This window comes from Hypomesus nipponensis, chromosome 9 (assembly GCF_054491055.1).
Source record: "Hypomesus nipponensis isolate SF chromosome 9, ASM5449105v1, whole genome shotgun sequence".
Classification (NCBI taxonomy): domain Eukaryota; kingdom Metazoa; phylum Chordata; class Actinopteri; order Osmeriformes; family Osmeridae; genus Hypomesus; species Hypomesus nipponensis.
In genome coordinates this window covers 10,254,404-10,281,547 of record NC_140369.1, presented here as the reverse complement: position 1 = coordinate 10,281,547, position 27,144 = coordinate 10,254,404, and the positions used below count along the sequence as shown (strand labels likewise).

Genomic DNA, 27,144 nt, shown 5'->3' with positions numbered 1-27,144 from the left:
AGGAGGACTGTACAGGTCATGTAGGTCTATTGCACAACATTGTTTTTCAGTACTATGTTGATCTGTTAGGAGAACCTTCAGGACAGTGTGTAGTGAAGACAGGCCAGTGGCTACTCCCATGTGACAATGGTCATCTTATTGCTATTGGGTTGTGTTAAATATGCTATCAGCTTATTAGTAGTGGCAGTTTGTGTGGGGACACCATGAAGTTGAACCTCTGTGACTTTAAGGCCACAATGGAGACCATTGAGAGGATAAAAGGTACAATGTCTGGACTCAACTGGAGAGTGTCTGGGTATTTGTTTTTCATTGTGAACATGAAACAAACAAGTACATTCTCTCTCTCCCTCCTGGCCTGGCCTGGCCTGGCCTGGCCTGGCCTGTGTGTTAGCCCCAGTGTGGTGAGGGACTCCCTCTCTGGGCTGGGTTATGCAGCCTAAGTGGTGGAATGCCCTGATAAGGAGTGGGAGTGGATGTGTGTCCCCCTCCAGCTCTGCTGCAGACTCTGCTGCAGGCTCTGGCTCCGTGTCTCCCCACTGGGCTCAGGTGACTAGGGTCCACTCTGCTGTGTGTCTGTGTTACTGTGGGAGGAGAGGCAGCTCTGCAGCTCTGCAGCCTGTTTGATGCTGTTCAGAGGGGAGACCAGAGAGAGAGGGGGAGGGGGTTAGAGAGAGAGAGAGAGGGAGGGGGAGAGAGAGAGAGAGAGAGAGAGAGAGAGAGAGAGAGAGAGAGAGAGAGAGAGAGAGAGAGAGAGAGAGAGAGAGAGAGAGAGAGAGAGAGAGAGAGAGAGAGAGAGAGAGAGAGAGAGAGAGAGAGAGAGAGAGAGAGAGAGAGACGGGGAGAGAGAGGGGAAGAGAGAGAGAGATTACAGCCCTGCCTGCGTCTCCCAATCTAGGTCACAGAGCATCAGGAGCCAACATGCCTGGCTCATTCAGCCTGTGAGTCACACTAGGCCAGTACTAGCTGCTGGGGGCATCTCTCTCTCTCTCTCTCTCTCTCTCTCTCTCTCTCTCTCTCTCTCTCTCTGTCTCTCTGTCTCTCTGTCTCTCTCTCTTCCTCTCTGTCACTACCTGCCACTCACTCACCTTATCTCATTCAATGTTCCTCTTTATCAACAAGGAAAGGAATAAGCCACACACACACATACACACAGATGGCTGCTGTGGGTGGGAGGTTTTCTTGACTTCCTTGTTTCCATTTAAATGATCATTAAGTGAAACAGTGGAGCTGTGCACTGATCTCCATCCAGACGTAAAGGCCAAGAGACTACATATGGACAAGGCAATCCAGATGTGTGTGAAGCACACTGCAGATGGCAGACGGCAGGCCGTCAGAGACCAACCCCTAGCAGAAGTGCTTGGTTACTTTCAAAGGAGTTCTTTGTTTTGGAAAGGATGCTTTGTGTTATGTAACACCTTATGTGAATAGTCAATGGCCACAAATTCACAAATGATACACGAGGGCCGGCACTCTGATTACACGCACTGAGATCTGTAGCTGTCCAACATGATCCATGACACACACACACACACACACACACACACACACACACACACACACACACACTGAGGAGTCCCATGCCAGACCCCCCTGGGGTGGCAGGCTGTTATGTGCCTAGAAGAGAGTGAATAATTCATCTGGGCCCAGAGGGTGACACACACACACACACACACAGCCAGCATTACACCTGTTCTTAGAACAAGCCATTCAATAAGCAGGATTAACTAGAAGCAGGTGCAACATTTGTCCAAGTTTACAGTCAGATCCTCACCTTCCCTCAGCAGGGTTCAGGTTTACAGTCAGATCCTCACCTTCCCTCAGCAGGGTTCAGGTTTACAGTCAGATCCTCACCTTCTCAGCAGGGTCCAAGGCTACCTCCTCCCCACATTGGACTGCCCTGTTCAGTCCAGTCATGAACTATTCAGTAAAATACATTCAGATTATTACCCATGATGCCACACTCGTACCTGTCTGAATACTGTTGAAAAAGCAGGAGAGAGAGGGAGAGAGAGAGGCAGAAGAGGAGAGAAGACAGCTGAATGGTAGTCAGGAGACCAGGTCACTTCTGTGCTCTGAATTATTGAACAGAGCTGAGTGGATTTTGCAGCATTGAGAATATGTATGTGTGTGTTTCTGTGTTCAGCACATCTTTAAAAACTATCCATCAGTAAGCCTACTGTTGGACTCAGCAGTATGCAAGTCCGTGGTGTTTCCAGTGGACCGCATGGGAACAGGTGGATAATACGTTGTTTCTGAAATGTCATGTGTTTATTTCCCGTCTCATGCTGACTCGTGGCTATGGTCAGTGTTTATGGTTCTCACCCTTGTGGTGTGCGACCCACAGCACCAACGGTTGGATAGGTCAGGAACTCAGGCTAGTTCCAGACAGGCAGACACACTCACAGATACACCCACACACACACACACACACACACACACACACACACATATAGCTCGCCTGGCCTATGGGGATTGTTCCCAGACAGGGTTGTCTGAGGCCTCTAGTTCAACACTGCATGGAAGAGAGGAAAGCAGGGAGGGGGGCGCAGAGTCTCCGACAACACGTGGGCCGTGTTACCATGGACACGGGGTCAGGATCCCCCCTCTTCCTCAGTTTGTATTTTTTATAAACCCTGGGAAGATTAAGACGCCCATATGCCGGGATGACAGCCAAAACACAGTAACACCACCTAACAGCCTGCATAAGCCCTTTAAGATAATATCATAGAAGAAACATATGCTGCAAAGGAAGAAATTGTCCTTAAGAACTGGCCCAGCTGGTCAGTGTGCCGTCTGCACATCATCCAGAATGTTCTACCAGCCCTTCTTCAAGTGCCCCGAGGGCTCCCACATAACTCCTCTGCTCAGGGGGCTCCACTGGCTGGTCTGCGTGAGGTTTAGGCCCCTCCCCCGCGCTGTGACCAACACGACGGCCCCGCATTCCTCCATGACATCCTCCAGCTGAACGCTTCAGCTCAGGGGCTCTGGGCTCTGGGACTTTGGGGTCACCTGGTGACCCCTGTGCAGAGAGCGGAGGGTCGCTGCACTCTTGCCACGCGCTCCTGCTTCTGTCTCCTCGCTCTCCACAGCGTGGGAGAGACGGCACACACGACACGTATGATGGGACGTTTTGACAGCACTGTACCATGTCACACTGTAGTTGAGGCTTTGTGGTGGTTACTTTTCACTGTGCCTACAAAATACAGACTGTTCCTTGACTATGACCACCAAAATACTATTTTCTGCTATGCTGTCTATAGGCACTATTTGTACATTGCGTTGGATAAAAGCGTCTGCTAAATAACAAATATATACATTCAATCTGAACACGGCTCACATCATCTCCAGTGCTGTGGTGGCCTCCAGCCTGTGGAAGGCAACCTGGATCAGAACTTAGAAACCCTCTCTGCTCAGAGCCTGCTGGCTGTTTGGTCTCCTGGGGCCTCAGTGCTCCAGGAAATGGAAACCCCATGACTTCCTGTGAGCTGTGCAAGTGGAGGTAGAGAGGGGAAAAGAGCCACCAGCCAGCTCCCTAAGGATGTCGCCATGGTTATGTTGGCAGTGTTGCTATCCTGTCTAAAACCAGTGGTTGGTGGGCTTTGTTTTTAAAACTAATAATAGCAAGTTTTAGAACAATATGTTTTTGGCTAGCCCGTGTGGAAGACGTGGTTAGGTGTATGTGTGCATGCTTGTGTATGTGTGTCTATGTGTGTGTTCAGTAACCGAGCTCCAAGCTTGGGTGTGAGGGTTACAGTCGGCTGCCAGGGTGATAAAGCAGCGTGACGGAGAGGAGGAGGCGGCTCTATTGTACAGCAGGTGTGCATGAGTCAACCATGCCTGGGCCTGCACAGAGGGAGTGGAGGCAACAGGAAGGGGGTGGCTGTGGGCTGAGTCAAGATTTCACCTCTCTCCCAGCACAACTTTGTCTGACACACACTATGCACACATACACTGACACGCACACGCACACTATACACAAACACACACTCTGACGCACTAACGCACACACTAGGTTCTCCCTTGTCTCGTTGCTAGGTCAATGATAGAATGAAAGCATCTCTTTGTTGTTTCAACAGGTGGACACCCTGTGTGGTGCCTGAGTCACAAGCCCAAAATGAAACCTGAAACACCTGCCTGTCCTGAGAGTAGACACACCTAGCTGCTGTTCCTGAGAGGGGCCCCGTCTCCAGGGAGACAACAGAGAGGAGGGGCTTGAGAAAGAGCCAGTGTTCTACAATCTACATGATAGGAGTTTAGAAGCAGCCAGCACCCTGCCCTGCAGTGTCTTTAACAGACACAGGCTGTGGTTCCTCTCTGGTAGAGGGGTTAACAGACACAGGCTGTGGTTCCTCTCTGGTAGAGGGATTAACAGACACAGGCTGTGGTTCCTCTCTGGTAGAGGGGTTAACAGACACAGGCTGTGGTTCCTCTCTGGTAGAGGGGTTAACAGACACAGGCTGTGGTTCCTCTCTGGTAGAGGGGTTAACAGACACAGGCTGTGGTTCCTCTCTGGTAGAGGGGTTAACAGACACAGGCTGTGGTTCCTCTCTGGTAGAGGGGTTAACAGACACAGGCTGTGGTTCCTCTCTGGTAGAGGGATTAACAGACACAGGCTGTGGTTCCTCTCTGGTAGAGGGATTAACAGACACAGGCTGTGGTTCCTCTCTGGTAGAGGGGTTAACAGACACAGGCTGTGGTTCCTCTCTGGTAAAGGGGTTAACAGACACAGGCTGTGGTTCCTCTCTGGTAGAGGGGTTAACAGACACAGGCTGTGGTTCCTCTCTGGTAGAGGGATTAACAGACACAGGCTGTGGTTCCTCTCTGGTAGAGGGATTAACAGACACAGGCTGTGGTTCCTCTCTGGTAGAGGGGTTAACAGACACAGGCTGTGGTTCCTCTCTGGTAGAGGGGTTAACAGACACAGGCTGTGGTTCCTCTCTGGTAGAGGGTTTAACAGACACAGGCTGTGGTTTCTCTCTGGTAGAGGGGTTAACAGACACAGGCTGTGGTTCCTCTCTGGTAGAGGGGTTAACAGACAGGCGCTGGGGTTCCTCTCTGGGGCGGGGAGTAGGGCTAGGGCTGGGACGGGGATTGGGATGGAAGCTGTGGTTGGGGCATACCGCTCTGCAGGCAAGCCATGTCAGAGGACAAAAGATTGAGAGAGAGAGGGAGAGAGGGAGAGGGAGAGAGAGGGAGAGGGGACGTGTCCTGGCCGTGCAACATGACGTGTCCTTGGGCAAGGCACTTCACCCTACCTGCCTCGGGGAGAATGTCCCTGTACTTACTGTAAGTGACATTGGATAAGGGCATCTGCTAAAATGACTACATGAAAAGAAAGAACAAAATACACTTTTTAAAATATATTTTAGCTCATTCACAACAAGTTAGGTATGTGTTGGTGTGTGGATTGCTAGTGCATTTTCCAGAAGAGTATCTGTCAACTCAGCAAGCCAGTTGGCTGTTTTTAGGGGAAGCCCTATGGGAGCCTTCATAGGATGTTTGTTACATGAGTTGTTTTGGGCCAGTTTACCCCCCCCCCCTCTGGGACAAGACCTTTTTCTTTTTAAACTACAGATATTGTCCAATGTGGATCAGTAAATGGATCTCTTTCTACCTCTCTCTCTTTTTGAGAGAGAGAGAGAGAGAGAGAATTCTCACTGCTATTCCAACAGCTGAGTGGATGTGTGTTGTAGGAAGAGGGAAAGGAGAGAGGGCGTGCGGGGGAGGGGGGCTCTGATCTGTCTAGATTCAAATCTGTAGGCCTCGCCACCAACACTCATGTCAAGGCAGCCTAGTTACGCAGGACTGGGACCATAGAGAGAGCTCTGAGACTGAGTGGACCAGGCAGGGCTCTGGCAGTGGGTCAGTGGTGACAGGTCCTGCAAAGTCAGGTCTGACAGACGCTCCTTCTGTCTTCATCTCATGGGATTTGCTACTGCCTCTAGTTCCACTGTAGTTTCACTTATCCTTTAACTCTGTGCCTCTGACACTGACCATATTCCACCTCCGCTTACTACGGACTGCACCATCTGTGCTGCGGGAGGGGTGGTCTTGATCAATGTGGTACGCTCCAGTGAACACAACCCATCTAAAGTTGAGTGGTCAATGGGAGGAGCTTTTAATGGTACCATGGTAAAACGGATAAATGAGAAATCGCTCAGATGGAATCGTGTTTACTTTGAGACTCGCCTAATGCCACACGTACGCCCCTCCCCCCTCCCCCCTCCCCCCTCCCCCCTCCCCCCTCCCCCCTCCCCCATCTCCATCCCTCTACCCCTCTGCAGTGGAGGAGGCTGGTAACATGAGCTAAAAATAAGTCGCGTGAGTAAGCTGGGCCAACAGTATCGTTCATGCATTACTTATGGAAGTGTTTACTTTTCCTCGTTTTACTGATGGTGGATGATGTGGCTGAATTGTGTGTGTGTGCGTGTGGTCTAATAACTCTTGATGACATGAGGCCACAGTATGTGGATCTTGCCGGTTCTTCTCTGCTCTAACCTACAAGCTCTTCTGTCTGGACATTGATCCTTCATTCGCTTGTGTGGAATTGACATGAACTGAAATTGAATTTGCATGTGATGTAAGTCTGGAGATACATCAGAATCTTGGTTGCATAACGTGTGTGTGTGTGTGTGTGTGTGTGAGTGTCAGAGAGAGGGGTTTGTAAGGTCCTCTGTGCTGAGGCTGAGGGCTGACCAGCACGTCCCAGTGAAAGCTTCACCTTTTTCCTGCCTGTGTGTCTCAGCAGCCTAATCTGTAATCTGGGATTAATCCCACTGCCTGGGCCGGGGAGAGCGCTGGGACATGATACATCCGCTCAGATAGAAAGATCACCCCCAGATTACCCATCATAAGGGTTGCAGACAGATGACTGAACGGGTGAGGACGTGTCACCATGTAGGAGGAGACGATATGATCCAGATGGGTTGTCACAGCAGGTGTGTGAGGGGAGGAGGATGGGTCCCTGAGAAGTCAAGCATCTGGGAGCGTGTGTCTCCTTGTTTAGGGCCAGACTCTTTCTCTGACTCCCCAGATATCCCCACCTCTGCACTCGTCGACCTCAGCACTCCTTCTTGTCTCCTTTTTCTCTTCTCCCCTGTCACCCTCCCTCTATGTCTGATTCATCCCATCATGCTCTGGTGCCCATATGCACTCATATTTGTTCCGTTCTTTCATTTTTTTGCCCTCCTACTCACTCCCTCTCCACTTCCTCCTCACATCCTGAATCCTGGAATCACACCAAGTATTATTCACCAACTACATACTTGGTTCGTCATTTTCATCTCCATTCATATTTATGGTGTTTCACATAGTTTCCTTATTCCATCTTTCTACCATCCCCATCCTCCTTTCCTCTATATCCTGTGCTTTATTTCTCTCTCTCTCTCATTTCAAATGTTCCCTCACTCTCATTCCAACATAAAGGATTTCTGTAGAAACTTGTAGCAGGTGGTGTCCCAGTTGGGTGGGCCTCTCTCCCAGAGCACGGTCATCCTTCCTGGGGTATTCACTCCCAATTACAGATGGTTTTCCTGAAGACAGTGTCTTGCCCCCTTTATCTTAAGAGTTCCATCGATAATAATTTAATCAGATTTACCTTTTTTAAATTGTCTGTTAAAGTTTTAACTTGTGTTCAAAGAAGTATGGTAAATAGTCACTCAAATACTCAGTTGACGTTAGACCTGGGGAGAAGTGCTGGAAAATATCAGGGAACATCAAAGTTGGACCTTCTGGTGTGTGTGTGTGTGTGTGTATATTTGTCAATACAACAGTGCTTTTTGGGTCAGTACGTGTGTGAAGTGAATGCATACAGTACATACAAACATCACAGTGATATTTATAAGTAAACCCTGTACTCCACGTTGTTGAGAGGTGATGTTTTTGTGTGTGTGTGTGTGTGTGTGTGCATGGGGGTGGTGAAGTACTGTATTGGTGTGTAGTCTTCGGTCAATCCCACAGTCACTCACGTGCTGTCTTCTCTTCCAGGGGACATCACTCAGAAAGGGTACGAGAAGAAAAGGACCAAGCTCCTGGCTCCATACATCATCCAAACACCAGGTAGGAAACTTCCAGACAGCTGTGGCCAAGGGCGTCGTTTGTGAAAGGGGATGGGTAACCGCCCTAATATTCAAATGTTATTAATTTTGTGTGACGTTACTTCAACTCTCACTATGTTCAAACCAAATCTACGCCCTTGCCTGTGACTACAAACCATGTCATGCTGAAATGCCAGAAGAATGGTGGGAGGGAGGTGACAGCCAGCGCATGCTCCCTGCTGCCCCACGGTGGCAGCTCCTCATACTACAGTGTGGCTTCTGTTCAGGGAGAGGCCTGGAGCCTCTCTTGACAGGCAGACAGACTTCCCCCTTCAGTGGACCACTTCCTCCGTGGCTCCACTGGCTGTAAATATTGTCGAGGTCACACAGCCCTTCTAATATGGAGCAGACCTCGTTGAGCGCCAGGCCAAAAGTAGTTGATTCTATTCTGTGATGGGAGGTTACAATATAGACTGCTTTTGACATTTTGATTAGAGAGCTGTGCTGTGTATGGTATTCGATGATGTGCACAACGGCTCTGTTTGTTGTACGCTAACGTGTGTGTGTGTGTGTGTGTGTATGTGTGTGTGTGTGTGTGTGTGTGTGTTCCACAGTGGAGCCTCCTCCTCAGTATGAACCTCCTGCTCCAGGTCCCAGCTCCTCTACTGGCCATGCCCCTCCTCCTTCCAGCTCCTCTCGCTACCGTCGCTCCCGGCGACCACATCGCAGTGGCGGAACCAGGGACGACCGCTACCGATCAGGTGAGAAGTTATCGCTCATGAGGAGAGGAGGAGAGGTCATATGCCTTGGCCCATGAACACAGTTTGGTCAACTTATGTTGCATTTAATCAATATATGTTGCCTCAGGAAATCTGTTTAGTCATTGTTGATGGTAACGATCCAGTCTGGTTTGAAGCTAAATCTCTAGACAGGAACTTGTTTCAAAGGGACCAATTAAAGTGGCCCTTCTTTGTGTGAGAGAGAGAGAGGTCTGTCTGAGATCAGCAGGGCCCTGTGGTGAAGTAGAAAGACTGCTCTGTGACTGAGAAACCCACTCTGCAGGGGAGGCTGCCCCCCCCCCCCTCCCTCCAGCCCCCCTCCCAACCCCCCCCTGGCCCCCTAGCCCCGCACAGTGAAAGCAGGGTGATGTCACAGCTCGGCTATGCAGTGGGCAGTGAAGAGGGCAGGGGAATACTAAGCAGGAGGGAGGTCTGGGGTCCAGGCAGGGGTTCTGTAGCGCTCTAAGAAGGACAGTAGAGAGATAGAATGAGAGGCTGGAGGTGGAAGAGGAGAGGGCAAAGGGAAGTCTACAAGAACAAGAAACAAGCCTCCACACTCCCACACCTGTGTTACTGGGGTGTTACCAGCACACACACTGTGTAAACGCATCCTCGGCTGTTCTGTGTCTCTTCCTGCCTGGCCTCCTTCGTTCCCTCCCTCGCTGGTGAGGCTCAGGGTCCCCTGGCCTCAGGGGGACCCAGCCGGAAACTGGGATGGATCTGAGGTCAAGCAGAGCATTGCTCAAGGGATAGGGAGTGGTGCTGGAGCGAGCTACAAACCAGCTGGGGGAAGTGAAGAAGAGGGACGAGAGAGAGAGAGAGAGAGAGAGAGAGAGAGAGAGAGAGAGAGAGAGAGGGGGAGGGGGAGGGGGAGGGGGAGGGGGAGGGGGAGGGGGAGGGGGAGGGGGAGGGGGAGGGGGAGGGGGAGGGGGAGGGGGAGGGAGAGGGAGAGGGAGAGGGAGAGGGAGAGGGAGAGGGAGAGGGAGAGGGAGAGGGAGAGGGAGAGGGAGAGGGAGAGGGGGAGAGGGGGAGAGGGGGAGAGGGGGAGAGGGGGAGAGGGGGAGAGGGGGAGAGGGGGAGAGAGGGAGAGAGAGAGAGAGTGTTGCCTTCAGTCAGTCCCTCAGTCCGTTGAGTCCTCAGACTGTTTATGGTATGGCCCAGCTGATGACAGACATGTGGAGTGTGTGATTCAGAGACTCTGTTTTATGTAACGATGCTCTGTGTGGAGTGCAGTGCTGATGATTTATTTAGCCATGTTAGTGCTGTGTGGAAGCCGGCCTCCATCTTTCTGTTAGGGACTGCTCCTGTTTCACTGTGGAGTCGACATGTGTGGCTCACTACACCCGTGTGTCCTGCACTGTGTGCACATGTAATCAAGTGAACACATTTGTGTGTGTGTGTGTGTGTGATGAGAGGTTAGGTGAGGATGATAATAGCCTCACTCAGAGCAGAATAAAATACATTTACATTTACATTTATTCATTAAGCAGACGCTTTTATCCAAAGCGACTTCCAAGAGAGAGCTTTACAAAAGAGCATAGGTCACTGATCATAACAACGAGATTGTCCCAAACATTGCAAGTAGCCAAAACATGAAGCATACATTGTGAAAAAGTTAAACAAGTGCCAAAAGGGAAGACCCATAAGAGCATGCAGTTATACAAGTTACAAATTAAAACAACATGAACCACAAAAGTGCAGGACTGTATCTGTAGAAGAACAATCAACAGTAAAATATTTCACAGCGAAGTTGTAGCAGTTGTATCCTGTCGCTCTGTATAGTTAGAATAGGCCTACTACAACAGGCCTGGACTGTACTATAGACCACTTCTAATGTTAATGACAGAGTTGGCTCATTTAACCGTTTCTCTCTCTCACACACACACACACACACACACACAGACATCCATTCAGAAGCGGTCCAAGCTGCATTGGCCAAACATAAAGAGGAGAAGATGGCATTGCCCATGCCCACCAAACGTCGCTCTACCTACGTCCAGTCTCCTATTGAGACCCGCACACCCCCAGGTAGGCCACCTACTATTCCCTGTAAACCCCTCGCCTCAGCTGCGACCAGGCGCACCTCCATCACTCTCTCTTTCTCTTCTCTCTCAGACTCTTCGTCAGGGTCGGAGGACGAGGCCTCTGTCCGTAGACAGGGGTCTGTGGGGGTGTTGCTTGGTGCCCCCCAATCCCTGGCCCAGCCCAACCTGCAAAGCCCCGACTCTTGGATCAACCGCTCTGTCCAGGGCTCCTCCACCTCCTCCTCCTCTGCCTCCTCCACCCTCTCCCATGGAGAGGGCAAGCCCCAGTCCCAGCCTCAGTCTCACCCCCAGTCCCAGCCTCAGTCTCACCCCCAAGCCCAGGCTCAACCTCAGTATAAACCACAGTATCAACCTCAGTACCAGCCCCAGTATCAACCTCAGTACCAGCCTCAGCCTCAGCCTCAGCCTCATCCAGCAGCAGTCGCAGAAATGCTGGCTCACACACGCATCGGTAAGACACGCTTTCATTGCCGCGGTCCAAATTATTCCCAAATTGTTGTTTGTGAGTATTCCTAATGCACGTGACATATTTTTTCTCCAAAAAGAATGGAAAGTCTGAAGCTGTTTCCTAGGCTAATGGAGCCCCCCCCCCCTTGTCCCTCCTCAGCCCCATCTGAGAACCGTGGCCCCCCGCCTGATGTGACGGCTGCGGCCCCCCAGGTCAGGGGCCCCAGGGTAGACCTGCCCAACGCTGTGGTCCGGGGCATGAGTCGAGGTCAAAGCCGCTCCAGCATGATGGAAACTGCTGACGGTACATGTTTACATGTGTGTGTGTGTGTGTGTGAGAGAGGGAGAGAGGGGGAGAGGGAAAAGAACTAGAGAGAGAGTCAGCAGTAATGCTGGTGTCAGTGGGGCGGAGAGTGTACTGTATGTCATGATCTTCACGCGCTTCTTTGTTTTCCACGTCAAATGCAGACATCTTTTCTTTTAGTTCCAGGATTGCATTATCATTAATCAAAAACCATGTTGCTTTCTTTTCTTCTGGTCTTCTTCCACCCTGTCACTGTTTATTTGAATGGCTGTAGGGAGGGGTACCTACAGCCTGAGAGAAACCCGTAAGAAACCTTTAATCGTCTGTGGATCGTGTGTGACCTTGTGACACTGTTTTGACCCCTGTGCACCTTAGACCTAGGGACCGTAGTGGAGACGAGCTGTACCCTCAAACATGATCCCTCTGTGTTTCCCCATAAAGACCAATGAACCCCACTCCCCATACCTCACCCCAGTCCTCCTGTTCCCAAATGTTGTGGTAGCCCTGTGTGCTGGCTTTCATTCCTCATTGAGCCCTAAGAGACAGTTTGATTTTATGTCATTGGATGGGGTGGGGGTCAAATAGGAAATGTGTTTGGAGGTTACAGATATTTGGAGTGAAAAGCAGCACACTGTATGAGGTTAGCGAAGCCGTGTGTGAGGAGAAACCTTCCCCTGGTGTTCCGCCATAGAAGTGTGTTTGTGTGACTGGATGTGTTTGTCCGGCCACTGCCTCCCCTCCCCCCCCACCCCCCCTGTAGGGGTGCCGGTGAACAGCAGGGTGTCCACTAAGATCCAGCAGCTACTCAACACCCTGAAGAGGCCCAAGAGGCCCCCCCTCAGTGAGTTCTTCATGGACGACACTGAGGAGATTGTGGAAGGTGAGTGGCCCTTCAATCTCATACATACTTGTTCACTGTGTGATCCGTCTTGACTTGCGCTTGGGATTGGAGAATCAATGAGCGTTCTACTAAATAAACTGGAGTTTTGAGAACACATTTCCTGTAGCCTTCATCCATCTGCCTGATTATTTCTACTGTTCTCTGCATCGCAGTGCCCCAGCCGGACCCTAACACGCCCAGGCCAGAGGGCCGTCAGATCATCCCGGTGAAGGGGGAGCCCCTGGGGGTGGTCAGTAACTGGCCCCCGGCCCTCCAGGCATCCCTGGCACGCTGGGGCTCCACACAGGCCAAGAGCCCCGCCCTCACCGCCCTGGACATCACGGGCAAACCCCTCTACACACTCACCTACGGTGAGAGAGAATACTGTGCACACACGTCCAAGCAGACACACTCAAACAGACTCACACTGTCGCTATGTGACATCTGGTTGGTTCTCTAGGTCTCATTGTGTGGATGTTGTCATCAAGGTCATGGAAGTTTGTGTGTTTGTGTAGTATCCTGTCACTGAAGTGGGATGGACAGAATCACTCTGGGATTTTTCGTTCTGCTCCCTCTACTCTTCTATCTTCCTTCCCTCTCTTTCTCCTCCATCCCTCCTTCCACTTTTGTCTCGTCCTCCTCTCTGTTCATCCTCCCTCCACCAGGGAAGCTGTGGAGTCGCAGTGTGAAGCTGGCCTACACTCTTCTCAACAAGCTGGGTCCCAAGAACGAGCAGGTCCTCAAGCCTGGAGACAGGGTGAGGGAGACAGGCCTACACCATGCAACTGACACACAAACATACACAAACATTCCCTCCCACTGAACAATTGATTCAATGCAAGTGGGATTATATTATAGCATCATCTATGACCTTTTTCTCATAAATATGTAGTTTATTGTTATTTTTGTTAAGTCACATTATTTAATTTTTTGGCAAAGGTTTAACAAGGTCAAAATTGGCATATTTAAATCTTTAAAAAAGTATGGAGTTGTGCCGCAGAGATGTTATGTAATCCTTGTATGTCTGCATGACTGCTTCAAGGCATATTTAAGCAAGCTGCAGCTTCATAGCCTTAGCTACTTTCTAAACCAAACTGGATTATTCCCTCCTTTGCTAGGTGGCGCTAGTGTACCCCAACAGTGACCCTGGAATGTTCTGGGTGGCCTTCTATGGCTGTCTGCTGGCAGAGGTCATCCCTGTGCCCATAGAGGTTCCTCTGTCTCGAAAGGTGATGATGCCACAATATTTACCACAACTGGAAATATGAATTCTTAACATTTAATAGCAGCATTTACAGCTATTTTAAATAGTCTCTGCTGAAGATGAGTAGTTAAAAGCAACTTGATAAACCACTCTACTTTTTTACTAATACAGCTATTTACGAGATTTAATACACATGTAATCTTCATTTACAGACCACTGCTAGTGGTTGGTCACTCGGGGATGCTGGAAATAGTCAGGTGGGCTTCCTACTGGGCAGCTGTGGAGTGGGCCTGGCCCTGACCAGTGAGATCTGTCTGAAAGGTCTCCCCAAGACCCCCACTGGAGAGATACTGCAGTTCAAAGGTCAGAAACGGACTGGTCTGTTTCCATTCACCCTGGACTGTTTTCTGTTACATCGGTTGTATTGTCTGAGATGTATTGGTTGCTGTATGGGATTGGCTGTCTCTGACAGGCTGGCCACGACTGAAGTGGGTGGTGACAGACTCCAAGTACCTGACCAAACCCTCCAAAGACTGGCAGCCCCACATTCCTACAGCTAACACTGACCCTGCATACATAGAGGTGAGTCTGTGTGTGTGTAAATGTGTGTTTTTTGTGTGAGTGTGAATTCTAATTTCGGATTCCCCTGCTCTCTGTAGTACAAGGCCAGTAAGGAGGGCACAGTGATGGGTGTGGCTGTGTCTAAGGTCGCCATGCTGACTCACTGCCAAGCACTGACCCAGGCCTGCAACTACTGTGAAGGTGAGTATCACCATGAGTATCACTGCAAGGCAGGCATACAGGAAGTGGTTGTAAGGGTCATTTTGTTCAAAAAACACATCTGCTCCACTACCTTTTATATCTTTATCTGTCTGTTTTGGTAACCAGGAGAGACACTAGTGAACGTTCTGGACTTCAAAAAGGACATGGGTCTTTGGCACGGTGTTCTCGCGGTGAGTTAGGATGTTACAGGTCTATGGGCATATGCCTGTGTGTTCGCTGTTCATGGTTGAAGATAAAACACCTACTGTAGTATGATTTGAGGTTGATCATTGCAGGCTGTGATGAACAGGATTCACACCATCAGTGTGCCCTACGCTGTGATGAAGGCCTGCCCTCTCTCCTGGGTACAGAGAGTCCACATTCACAAAGGTAGTACACACACATACACACACACACCTACAGACACGCACACAAACACACACAAACCGTTGCTGTTAGGAACTAGAATGACTGAATTGGTATACAACGAGACATGAACCAGTAGCTGGATGTCCTCCCCTGTAGCTCGGGTAGCTCTGGTGAAGTGTCGTGACCTGCACTGGGCCATGATGGCCCACCGAGACCAGAGGGACACCAGCCTGGCCTCTCTACGCATGCTCATCGTCGCCGATGGTGCCAACCCCTGTGAGTAGACATGCTAGGTCGTGTTCCTTTCTTCCTCAACCGTACTGGCGGGCCATCATCTGAAAGTGAGCTCCCTCCCTCTGTCCCCCAGGGTCTGTGTCGTCATGTGATGCCTTCCTCAACGTGTTCCAGTCCCATGGGCTGAAGCCCGAGGTCATCTGTCCATGTGCTGCCTCCCCGGAGGCCATGACTGTGGCCATACGCAGGTGGGCAGGGACGGAAGGATCGATATATTACATTCATAGTTGGATGGACAGATGAATAGTTCCAAGCTCTCCATGTCAGTATGCGATGTGTGTAGACACGGGTGGTCACTGTGTGCCCTGGTCCTGTCTCCAGACCAGGGGTGCCCGGCGCCCCTCTCCCTGCCCGTGCCATCCTGTCCATGGGCGGGCTGAGCCACGGCGTCATCAGGGTCAACACCGAGGACAAGAACTCTGCCCTGACCGTGCAGGATGTGGGTCATGTGATGCCTGGAGGTGAGGAAGGGACTCGTGAGGGAGAGGAAGTGGACTGCTAAACTGACCGGAGAGAAGTCTCTAGAAACGAGACAAATACAGGGTGGAATGGGATGACAGGTGTAACCCAGTGTGAGTCGGGGATTCTTTTGTGTGCGGGTGTGTATGCTTGAATGCTGACTGTGTCGTGTCGGTCCCATCTGTCCGTCCAGCTCTGATGTGTATAGTGAAGCCGGAGGGGCCCCCTCAGCTGTGTAAGACAGATGAGATCGGGGAGATTGTGATCAACTCGCGCGCTGGAGGCAACATGTACTACGGCCTGCCTGGGGTCACCAAGAACACGTTTGAGGTGTGGACCATCAGGCAGACTCCTCACCCTGCCCTCACCTCTCCCCAGCCCTGCTCACTTCTCCAAATGACACAGCCATATTGAAATATTTGGAACTATATTTTCTGCGTTTGTGTGATGTGTGTATGTGAAGGTGATTCCCGTCAACACCAGTGGTGCTCCCATAGGAGAGATCCCATTTGTGAGGTCTGGACTGCTGGGCTTTGTAGGACCGGTAAGTCTGGATGTGGTCTGCATGTTGATGTGTTCTTACTCTGAGTAATGTGCTGTGTGTGTGTCAGTGTCAGTGTGTGTGTGTGTGTGTGTGTGTCTGTTGACGGTGCTGTGTGTCTGTTGACGGTGCTGTGTGTGTCAGTGTGTGTGTGTGTGTGTCTGTTGACGGTGCTGTGTGTCTGTTGACGGTGCTGTGTGTCTGTTGACGGTGCTGTGTGTGTCAGTGTGTGTGTGTGTGTCTGTTGACGGTGCTGTGTGTGTCTGTTGACGGTGCTGTGTGTGTCTGTTGACGGTGCTGTGTGTGTCTGTTGACGGTGCTGTGTGTGCTGTGTGTCTGTTGACGGTGCTGTGTGTCTGTTGACGGTGCTGTGTGTGCTGTGTGTCTGTTGATGGTGCTGTGTGTCTGTTGACGGTGCTGTGTGTCTGTTGACGGTGCTGTGTGTCTGTTGACGGTGCTGTGTGTCTGTTGCAGTGCTGTGTGTCTGTTGACGGTGCTGTGTGTCTGTTGACGGTGCTGTGTGTCTGTTGACGGTGCTGTGTGTGCTGTGTGTCTGTTGACGGTGCTGTGTGTGTTGGGTCCCCAGGGCAGTCTAATCTTCATTGTGGGTAAGAACGAGGGGCTGCTGATGGTGAGCGGGAGGAGGCACAACGCTGACGACCTGGTGGCCACAGCCCTGGCTGTGGAGCCTGTGAAGACCGTGTACCGTGGGAGGTGAGTGGAGCACCACACTCTGCCTGCCTGCCTGCCTGCCTCTGTGACGGTGGAGGGTGGAGGGGGTAGGACTGCTACAGTTTCCCAGTGCTCTGTGAGCACTGCGATGCTGTCAGTTTTAGATATGGCCCACTACTTCCCCCTGGTCGCTTGAAGGTGCACTGCATGCTCGTGGGGAAAGTACTTCCACAAATTCGTTGACTTGAATAAAACAGATGTTGTAAATGAAGCCCCAAACAATAAGAGGCAACGTTATAACTGTAAATGATGTGGGTTTTTTCCATCAGGATCTCCGTGTTTTCGGCGACGGTGTTCTATGATGAGAGGATAGTGATTGTGGCAGAGCAGAGGCCGGATGCCAGTGAGGAGGACAGTTTCCAGTGGATGAGTCGAGTACTGCAGGTAACCAACCCCTCCGTAACATTGCTGGGATTATCTGAAATAAACAATCTTCAAATCCCTTCTATGGAGTGTATTTGCCTCCAAATATATCCCACAGATAGGGCACCTACTTTATTTGTCCCATGTTTACTTATTCCTCATTCCTCCTGGCCTTGGACCATAGTAACATTAGTGTTGCTGTGGATGTGTGCTGCTGTGTGCAGGCCATAGACAGCATCCACCAGGTGGGGCTATACTGCCTGGCCCTGGTGCCTGCCAACACGCTGCCCAAGACCCCCCTGGGGGGCATCCACATCTCAGAGACCAAGCAGAACTTCCTCGATGGCACCCTGCACCCTTGCAACATCCTAATGTGCCCCCACACCTGTGTCACAAACCTGCCCAAACCACGCCAGAAGCAACCAGGTACCATGTGTGTGCGTGTGTTTGTGTGTGTCTGAGAGTGTCTGTGAATGTGTGTATCTTTACGTAAAACGTGTGTCAAGTCAAGATACAGCACTCTTGAACCAAGCACTGTGTTTGTGTGTGTGTGTGTGTTTGCTTGTGCATATGTGTGTTTGTTAAGGACACCTGTAGAATTGTTTGTGTATATCGCAAATGTGTTAATTGACACTGTATCTCTACTCTGTCCTGCTGTGTGCAGTGGGAGTAGGTCCAGCCTCCATAATGGTGGGTAACCTGGTGGCCGGGAAGAGGATAGCCCAGGCAGCAGGCAGGGACCTGGGCATGATTGAGGACCAGGACCTGGTCAGGAAGGTAGGAGAACCACACAGAACAATCCTATCACACGGTCATGTAACCAGTCAGATAGAGCAAGAGCTGGAAGCACTACTGTATCCCATGGATATCTATTAGAATGTGCATGATGGTCAGGACTGTTGTGCTGCTGAACACAGGGTTTCACACAAATGATCAAGGTTCCAGAATTCACCTTTAGATATAAGGTAGCTGTTCTAGTAACAGGTGGGCTGGCCTAGTTCCAGTCAGATCTCTGTCAACATGATCATGAAACAACATGATAGACTGTGTCTTCTGTCTTACTGCCCTCCTTTTCTCTCTGGATGTAGCTCTGTATGTGGCCCACCATGATGGTAAGATCTGGTCCCCCCGTCCCCCGTCCCCTCCATGTCCCCTCCCTGGTCCCCTGCTTCAGGAATGTGCTGTACTGTGAAAGGGCCATAGTGTCGTGTTCCATTTTCACATCCACGCATCAGTACTTTGAAGTTTGAACAGGATCGCTGTTTTATTCTTGTTCCTGAGTTCAGACATGGCATGTGTTTGTTCATGCAGTATTATTTGGTGAATCTACAATCCAACCTTCCCAAGCCTTATTAAACCTCAGAGTTAACCCCTCATCTCCCAGCCTCCAACCCTCTCTGTTTGGTCTCCCTCTCCGAGAACGACTCTAGAACTGCTGTATTTGCTAGTTCAGTCATGTCTTCATTATTTTAAGGGCTATGTTGGCTCTTGCTGCACAGTTTAAATTGCCAGTTTGCTTGCCTTGTTTGCCAATGGGAGTTACATTTGCCTTAGCTCCCCAAAAAATCTGTCTATGGTGGACATTCTGAGTCCAAGATCTTTTACTGCAGGTCCAACTCACTGACAGTGTCTGTATGTCCTGAGCGGTAGCAAGACAGGCTGCAGTCCAGTTCCTCCCATCAGCAAAAACAAACACCCTAGAGATTGTTCTGTGTTTGCTGTTAATGACTCCAGAATGTTATTGTTGTATCAAGTGAATACTTGTAGAGAACATACTGGTAATGTCTTGTTGTGTCATTTCAGCACCAGTTCTTGACAGAAGCTCTGCAGTGGAGGGCGCAGACGGACCCAGACCATGTTCTCTATGTGCTGCTGAATGCCAAGGTCTCCGTCTCCATTTCTGTTAATCTTTATTCTTTTTGGTCACTTGTTTTGGTTTGTTAAGCCTCCATCTCTCTCTCTCTCTCTTTCTCTCTCTCTCTCTCTCTCTCTCTCTCTCTCTCTCTCTCTCTCTCTCTCTCTCTCTCTCTCTCTCTCTCTCTCTCTCTCACTCACTCACTCACTCACTCACTCACTCACTCACTCACTCACTCACTCACTCACTCACTCACTCACTCACTCACTCACTCACTCACTCACTCACTCACTCACTCACTCACTCACTCACTCACTCTCTCACACACACACACACACACACACACACACACAGGAATGCATACAGTGCGTACTCCAAGATGCAAAATTCCCAAATGCTCACTATTGAAGTCAACAGCTGTCTCCCCTCACCGCTCCCTCTCGTCTGTGTGTGTCCCCACATCCTGTCCTGCAGGGGGTAGCAGTGTGCACAGCCACGTGTGTGCAGCTGCACAAGCGGGCAGAGAAGATAGCAGCCGCGCTGACGGAGAAGGGCAGCATCAACACAGGAGACAACGTGGTCCTCCTCTACCCTCCTGGTGGGTTCCTTATCCGTCTATCCCTTAGGACTGGCATCAGTGTGACATACCCATTCAAAAGATCTTACTGCCCCTCCCTCTCTCTTCTCCCTTCTCTCTCTCTTTCTCTCTCTCTACTTCTTCTTCTTGTTTCTCTATCTCGCTCTTTCTCACCCGCAGGAGTTGACCTGATAGCCTCTTTCTATGGCTGCCTGTATGCCGGCTGTGTTCCTGTCACAGTCAGACCTCCTCATCCCCAGAACCTGGCAGCCACACTGCCCACTGTGCGCATGATCATCGACGTGAGTGTGAGAGTGTAGGACCGTGTGTCTGTGGCATACCTGTGTGTGTTCCTACGGTCTGCCTGGACGGCACATCTCGTGCACATCACTGACGGGCGGTGCTCTGCTGGGTGTTTCTAGGTCAGTAAGGCAGCCAGCATACTGACCACTCAGAACCTGATGAGGATCCTGCGCTCCAAAGAGGCTGCAGCATCTGTGAACATCAAAACCTGGCCCACAATCATAGACACAGGTCTGTAGAGCACCACGCAGTGCACGGTCACTCACACCATACTTATAGTTGTAAGGAAGATACACATTGTACAGCTGGGCTCTTTAGCCCTGCTCCCAGAGAGCTCAGTACTGTTGATGTTTTCAGATGACCTTCCACGCCGCCGCCCCTCCCAGATCTACAAGCCCCCCACAGCAGAGATGATAGCCTACCTGGATTTCAGCGTGTCCACCACGGGCATGCTCACAGGGGTCAAGGTACCAGAAGACCCCTAAACAGTCCTAAAGTGGAGAATTGTAAAGAATGTCTTGCTGGCCACGGTTTAGTAATGTGTCTGTGTGTGTTTGTGTCTGTGTGTGATCAGATCTCCCATGCAGCGGTCAGCGCGTTGTGTCGCTCTATCAAGCTGCAGTGTGAACTCTACTCCTCTCGCCAAATAGCCATCTGCCTGGACCCCTACTGTGGCTTGGGCTTTGTTCTGTGGTGTCTCGCAAGGTACCACACAAGCTCACACACTCCTTCCCCCACCTGCATCCACACACTCTCAAATGGACGTGCTCCCTTTCTGTCTTGTGTTCCTGACCCTGGCGTGTTTGTTGTCTCGCAGTGTGTACTCGGGCCACCAGTCCATTCTCATCCCTCCTTTTGAGCTGGAGACCTGCCTGCCCCTGTGGCTGAGCACGCTCAGTCAGTACCGCATCAGAGACACCTTCTGCTCCTACTCTGTCATGGAGCTCTGCACCAAGGGCCTGGGCACGCAGACTGAGATCCTCAAGGTGAGGAACCCACAGACGCACCCTCCACAGACGCACCTTCCACAGACGCACCTCCACAGACGCACATCCACAGACGCACATCCACAGACGCACATCCACAGACGCACATCCACAGACGCACCTCCACAGACGCACAGCCACAGACGCACATCCACAGACGCACAGCCACAGACGCACATCCACAGATCACCTCCACAGACGCACATCCACAGACGCACATCCACAGACGCACCTCCACAGACGCACCTCCACAGACGCACCTCCACAGACGCACCTCCACAGACGCACCTCCACAGACGCACCTCCACAGACGCACCTCCACAGACGCACATCCACAGACGCACATCCACAGACGCACATCCACAGACGCGTACCGGACAGGCCCACAGCAGCAGCTCTTCTCCCTCTCTCTCGTCCTCTTACCTCTCAGACTCTCTCGGGCTTTCGGTTTTCTTTTGTAATGCATTCACGCTGCATTCCCATACTTCCAGGGACTACATTCTTCTCTCTAACCCTTTGTGCAGGCACGAGGGCTCAGCTTGTCTTGTGTGAGGAGCTGTGTGGTGATAGCAGAGGAGCGGCCCCGGCTCTCCCTCACACACTCCTTCTCTAAGCTGTTTAAAGATCTGGGTCTGTCCCCCCGGGCTGTCAGCACGGCCTTCGGGTCCAGGGTCAACTTGGCCATCTGCCTGCAGGTACAGACCAGCCGCCACCACCACCACCATAACCCCTCATACTGTACCACACCTAAGCTCATACCATACAAGCTTTTAGCCCAATAGTTCCCTCCCCTGGAGTGTGCTATATGTAGGTCTGAGTCTGCAGGGTGGTCTCAGTGCTGAGGCTGGCCTGAAGTAGTTTACCTCTGTTAGCAGCAGAAGGGCGACCCACGACATGTGAACAGTCCAGGACTGTGGTGTGTCAGTAGTGGCGTGTCCAGGTGTTCAGTGTGGTTGTCGTCTGTGTTCTGTAGGGCACCACTGGGCCAGACCCCTCCACTGTGTTTGTGGACATGAAGTCCCTCCGCCATGACAGGTGAGAACTCATGATGACAGACTGGCTGTGTGTCACAGACTTTCCTTTGGATGGTTATTGATGTTGAACTGACCATGTGTTTTTGTGTCATGACCTGCTTATGTAATTCAGAGTGAGGCTGGTGGAGAGAGGAGCGCCCCAGAGTCTCCCTCTAATGGAGTCTGGCAAAGTAGGTGTCTGTATGCAGCAAGCTTTCACAGATCATCTTCCACTTCGCAAATAGAAGTATTCCTAACTTCTCTTTGTCTCTGTCTCTCTCTAGATCTTGCCAGGCGTCAGGGTGATCATTGTGAACCCAGAGACCAGAGGACCTCTCGGAGACTCCCATCTCGGAGAGGTCAGATGGAATTGTATCAGCAATGAAACGAAATCATGATCTATCTCAGATTGTGTGACTAAACGATCCATGTATATTTCCCTACCCTGCCCCCTCGCTGTTAGATCTGGGTGAACAGCCCCCACAGTGCCAGTGGCTACTACACCATCTATGGGGAGGAGAGCCTGCAAGCAGATCACTTTAACACCAAGCTCAGTTTTGGAGACCCCCAGACACTGTGGGCCAGGACGGGCTACCTGGGCTTCGTCAAGAGGACGGAGCTGCTCGACGCTAGCGGGGGTGAGTGAACCTGGTGACATCATGCTTTAGTGATGCTACACGGTTCAGGCTTTAGCTTGCGTGATCCGTATTGAGGCTAAGGACGTTAAGGAGTTAAACAAAGCATAAGGCCAATGCTAATAGGATTGCGAAGGTTAACAAGGCTAACTATGTTGTCTTGTTGCCAGTTGCTAATTGGATGAATGTAACCAATATGCCCATTAGAGGTAATAGAGGAAATAGAAAACTGCTACCTGACTTCCATACCTACACACACAGATCGTCATGACGCCCTGTTTGTGGTGGGCTCCTTGGATGAGACGTTGGAGCTTAGGGGACTGCGTTATCATCCAATCGACATTGAGACCTCAGTGTCTCGGGCTCATCGCAGCATTGCTGAGAGGTACTCACACTCACAGGACACAAGTGATCATGTACTGCACTATATCTTTAGTTCATCTGCTTTAGGACTCATATTTCAAAATGTGTGTTTGTATCTATGTGAGCCAACTTACTAACTGCGGTATATTGTGTCTCGTATAAATTAATCCTAACTCACTAAAGACATATTATAAACATTCTCTCTGTAACTCCATCTCCTTCCCACACCTCTCCTCCAGTGCGGTGTTCACATGGACCAACCTTCTGGTGGTGGTGTCGGAGTTGTGTGGTTCAGAGCAGGACGCTTTGGACCTGGTGCCCCTCGTCACCAACGTGGTCCTGGAGGAGCACCACCTCATTGTGGGTGTGGTGGTCATTGTGGACCCCGGGGTCATCCCCATCAACTCTCGTGGGGAGAAGCAGCGCATGCACCTGAGGGACTCTTTCTTGGCTGACCAGCTGGACCCCATCTATGTGGCATACAACATGTGAGCTTGGCCAGGTGTTCAGGGCTGGAGCATGGGACCTGAGGTCTGGGCTGGAGCATGGGACCTGAGGTCTGGGCTGGAGCATGGGACCTGAGGTCTGGGCTGGAGCATGGGACCTGAGGTCTGGGCTGGAGCATGGGACCTGAGGTCAGGGCTGGTCTGGCCACTGTCCCAAGTTCAGTGATGGCTAAAAGGCTCTTGGACCACCCTATAAACAACACAAGAGTGAAGTTTGGACCTCATCCCACTCACCATTGAGCTGTCCTGTGGTGGGCTCATCTGTGTGTTGGATATCAGAGTCATTATGCATGACCTGTGTTATGTTTGAGACACTGTACACTGTGTTGTAAAGCTACTGTTCTCCAACCTGGATGAAGCCAACCAGAACCTACTTATCCCAGTCCGTTTGACTGAACTGGACCTGGAGGGCAGGAGCTAGCTGTATGCCCTCCTTCTCTTTCCCTCACAGCTTGACTCTCCCTTATTGCACTGAGTCTAAATGTTTTCAGGTGCTGTTGTCAAAACAATCCCCCCTCAGGTGAACTACTACCATACCATTTGAAGCACTTTTCACCTACATGATGCAATGTGATGTGATTTAAAGGGGATGTTTGACCACTACTCCACACATACAAAGGTCCAAGGGGAGGGGCAGTGTAACACTGATCCTTAATGGTGTCAGCAGTGTTGGATTCTCACCATTTATTTCTCAACCCTGTTGCACTTAATTGTTTTCTATAGCTATAAAGAGGTAACGTGTACATTTCTCAATTCAAGAATTCTAAATTGAGATCATTTGTTTATTTCTTGTCTTACAACACACAACTCCTATCTTTGATTTTAAGTATAGCTGATTATTTCTTTTCAATAATGTTTTCTGGGTGGAATACCAGACAAATATCCAAAGGGATGGTTGGGGGCAGAGGTAAAAAAACAAACTGGACTGTATCCATAAAGGCCTCTGTATTTTAGATATATGTTTGTGATTGTATAGATATTATTTTAAAAATGTATAAACTCTATATGGATCTCTCTCACTTGATGGTTTCTGGATGACTAACCTAGTTGTGGACTGATGTAATATTGTAAATAAGAATTTAATCATTTTAACACAAAAATGCCAGTAGTGATTTTCAAATATTTTAATGCTAATCTTGCACTTTCCTTCAAATTGTCTATTTTTTCATGACTGTTATGTCATGACTCCAGGAGTCATGACAAGTTATGCACATTCCTTGTGGTTCAGGATTCAATTCTGAGAAATCATGCAGAAACCAAGCATGGTCCACAGCAGATGACAATAAGTCATTTCTAATGATTAATACCAGGGTATTAAAAAAAAAGATAATCATGATAAAGCTCTATGGTAAACACTTGGCCCCTCACTGTGGTGATAGTGAAGCAGTCCTTATAAATGCATAAAACCATGTGGCAAACCATTAGTTTACATTAGTGTACTAATTATAATGTTAATACATGTCTTTAATGGATAGCTATAATGTTACTCATTTTCATTATGAGTATTAAGGTTTTCCAAAGACGAGGTGTTAAGCTTTTAAAAGGTGTAGTCGATGTCAGGAAGCTCCTTGTTAAATATATGTAAAAATACACAAACATTTGTAGATATCAAATGGTTTGTAATATGTTATAGATACTTAAACAATTTTTAATTATGGATGTCTACTGTCACCACTCAGATAGGTGTTAGAAAGCCAGTCTTTTACTTTCATACAAATGTTAACATGCGAGTATCACAGTAAATGATGCCCTCAATGCTTTTGTGGTTTACAGCATGGTGTACTATAGTACCTCTTAGCCCTATCACAGGACCTAATTAATACTATAGTCTCAACAGACTAAAGAAACAATTATATTTTTCCGCTGAAATGCATCAGTTAATGAGATTGGACTAGTTTGAGAATCACTTATGCAAAGAGAAGGATGACTGAAAGGGCTCTACTCTGGTAAGTAGAATAGAACATGATATTTCTCGTGCATGGATCTCTATCCAACTGGTCGGGTGTTTGAAATGGGATGCACTCCTCTTTGAATCACTGGAATATTTTTGTCCCTGTAAGTCATAAGTCATTTGCACACCTGAGCCAATCATATTGCTTGAATTCTACAGGAGGCCCCTTGAAGTGTCCTTTAATGACAAATACAGGAAGTGTACTGTAGCCAAGGCCGAGGGACATCAACCACATGTTGTAATGATTTTCTATCCTCCACACATACAGTGTGGCGAGGGATACTTTATTTACTGTTAAGTTTTAACAGATTTTGTTTTGTAATGATATTATGTTCCCTCTTATCTATATGTCCCTCTGTCCTTGCTCCTCATCATAACTTATTATTGGTTCCTCATAATGAATTTGATGTGTATACAATTAGCCATTTGTTATACTGTACTGTTAAACATGTACATACATTTAATGTTTTGTTAATTTTGGTCTGAGTGTGAATTACATGAAACCCCTTGTAACTCAAGCCTATGCCAAACACTACAAGTTAACTCAAGTTGAAACAGTACATTTTAATGTGAGAATTTAAAAACAATGTGCTGTGGATGTACTAACCCATGATTCTTCAGGATTTGTTTGGGTCAGAGATGTGAATGATTTAAACAATTGTCCCCTTTGTATGGTTGAAAAACATAGAAACTGTGTGTGAGATGAAATGGCTGTGATCTATTTTAAAATAAACAAAAATGAGATGGAACCTTGCATTATAATGCTACCTTTGAGTTGATATTACATGTTCACAATGCAATCTTTTATGACTCCAAGCACAAGTAGAGAACAGCTTTAACAGTCTTGCAGGAAAGACAACTTAATATTTAATAATTTTCTATTTCCAATAATCCAGGTATCAGTTGTACTCTGATTGAAGACCAAGGTACATCTAGGCTTTTCTTCTATCAATCAAACCCTTGTTTGTAAAAAAAGAAAAGAAAAACACTTTGAAATATAAATGCAACCAGAGCAGGTGTGGTGGGTTAGTTGGGGACAACAATAGGACTCTTTTTGCTGCTGCTCTCTCTGTAAATTCCAGTGCTTGCAAAGTCTGGGCCGAATTAAAAAGGTGGAAGGAAAAGATTGACTAGTTTGGCTGGTGTTGTACAAAGCATTGCACATCTCTGTCTGGAGTTGTTCAACCAATATGTTATGTGTGCACTCTTAGTAAATTGTGTTTATAAAATATTTTAATACATAAAAAATGTATACATGTGTTATAGGCAGGTATATTATATCCACCAATTAATCATTGAAGCTCTGGAGCATTTTGGAGGTACATTAGTCTAGTCTAATTTATGAATAAATAAGTGATGATAGTATCCCATTCCAATATATATATATTTTCTATTTTGTAAATGGGTTGTACTGGTTTTATACTTCAATTCGCAAATGAATAAAGTACATGCTTTTTCAGAAACTACCAACGTAGCTTTTTCAATTAAAAGTTTATAGAGAATGCATTTTTACAATAAACATGTTATTTATTACATGTTATTATTATCCATCTACTTTAACGAAAAATAACTGATTATTCACAGAAGCGCTCGGTATTATAGGAAAGTAAAATAAAACTAACATCTTGACAATTTTTCCTTTTGCTTCTGCAAAAACAGCAATCCATCCAATCACCGTGCTAAAAGGAAGCAATTACGTCATACGTCCTTGCAGAGGTGGCGCGCAGTGCCGCCTACTTC

At 49.0% G+C, this 27,144-nt stretch overlaps 1 protein-coding gene across 2 annotated transcripts in view; it reads left to right on the top strand.

Moving 5' to 3' along the window:
* The window catches only part of dip2bb (DIP2 acetate--CoA ligase B (putative)b), a 28,511-nt gene extending 2,353 nt beyond the window's left edge, over positions 1-26,158 (top strand). Inside the window, exons 2-39 of one of the 2 annotated variants that reach the window (XR_014766579.1) lie at positions 7,987-8,058; positions 8,651-8,797; positions 10,718-10,843; positions 10,931-11,311; positions 11,468-11,611; positions 12,372-12,491; positions 12,665-12,862; positions 13,157-13,248; positions 13,610-13,720; positions 13,908-14,058; positions 14,168-14,277; positions 14,355-14,457; positions 14,584-14,648; positions 14,754-14,847; positions 14,983-15,102; positions 15,194-15,308; positions 15,442-15,581; positions 15,773-15,909; positions 16,043-16,123; positions 16,707-16,834; positions 17,122-17,236; positions 17,440-17,641; positions 17,880-17,992; positions 19,019-19,099; positions 19,545-19,668; positions 19,828-19,949; positions 20,070-20,181; positions 20,308-20,417; positions 20,525-20,655; positions 20,768-20,936; positions 21,461-21,631; positions 21,910-21,971; positions 22,083-22,140; positions 22,234-22,308; positions 22,413-22,587; positions 22,846-22,969; positions 23,187-23,530; positions 23,583-26,158. Coding sequence is in view for 1 of the 2 variants with exons in the window: in XM_084705000.1 (XP_084561126.1) it covers positions 7,987-8,058; positions 8,651-8,797; positions 10,718-10,843; positions 10,931-11,311; positions 11,468-11,611; positions 12,372-12,491; positions 12,665-12,862; positions 13,157-13,248; positions 13,610-13,720; positions 13,908-14,058; positions 14,168-14,277; positions 14,355-14,457; positions 14,584-14,648; positions 14,754-14,847; positions 14,983-15,102; positions 15,194-15,308; positions 15,442-15,581; positions 15,773-15,909; positions 16,043-16,123; positions 16,707-16,834; positions 17,122-17,236; positions 17,440-17,641; positions 17,880-17,992; positions 19,019-19,099; positions 19,545-19,668; positions 19,828-19,949; positions 20,070-20,181; positions 20,308-20,417; positions 20,525-20,655; positions 20,768-20,936; positions 21,461-21,631; positions 21,910-21,971; positions 22,083-22,140; positions 22,234-22,308; positions 22,413-22,587; positions 22,846-22,969; positions 23,187-23,439 (4,832 nt within the window). In the remaining variant the exon portion in view is untranslated. Of the gene's footprint in view, positions 1-7,986; positions 8,059-8,650; positions 8,798-10,717; positions 10,844-10,930; positions 11,312-11,467; positions 11,612-12,371; positions 12,492-12,664; positions 12,863-13,156; positions 13,249-13,609; positions 13,721-13,907; positions 14,059-14,167; positions 14,278-14,354; positions 14,458-14,583; positions 14,649-14,753; positions 14,848-14,982; positions 15,103-15,193; positions 15,309-15,441; positions 15,582-15,772; positions 15,910-16,042; positions 16,124-16,706; positions 16,835-17,121; positions 17,237-17,439; positions 17,642-17,879; positions 17,993-19,018; positions 19,100-19,544; positions 19,669-19,827; positions 19,950-20,069; positions 20,182-20,307; positions 20,418-20,524; positions 20,656-20,767; positions 20,937-21,460; positions 21,632-21,909; positions 21,972-22,082; positions 22,141-22,233; positions 22,309-22,412; positions 22,588-22,845; positions 22,970-23,186 lie in introns of both variants that reach the window. The other variant, XM_084705000.1, reaches the window with a different exon arrangement.
* Positions 26,159-27,144: the final 986 nt, after the last annotated feature.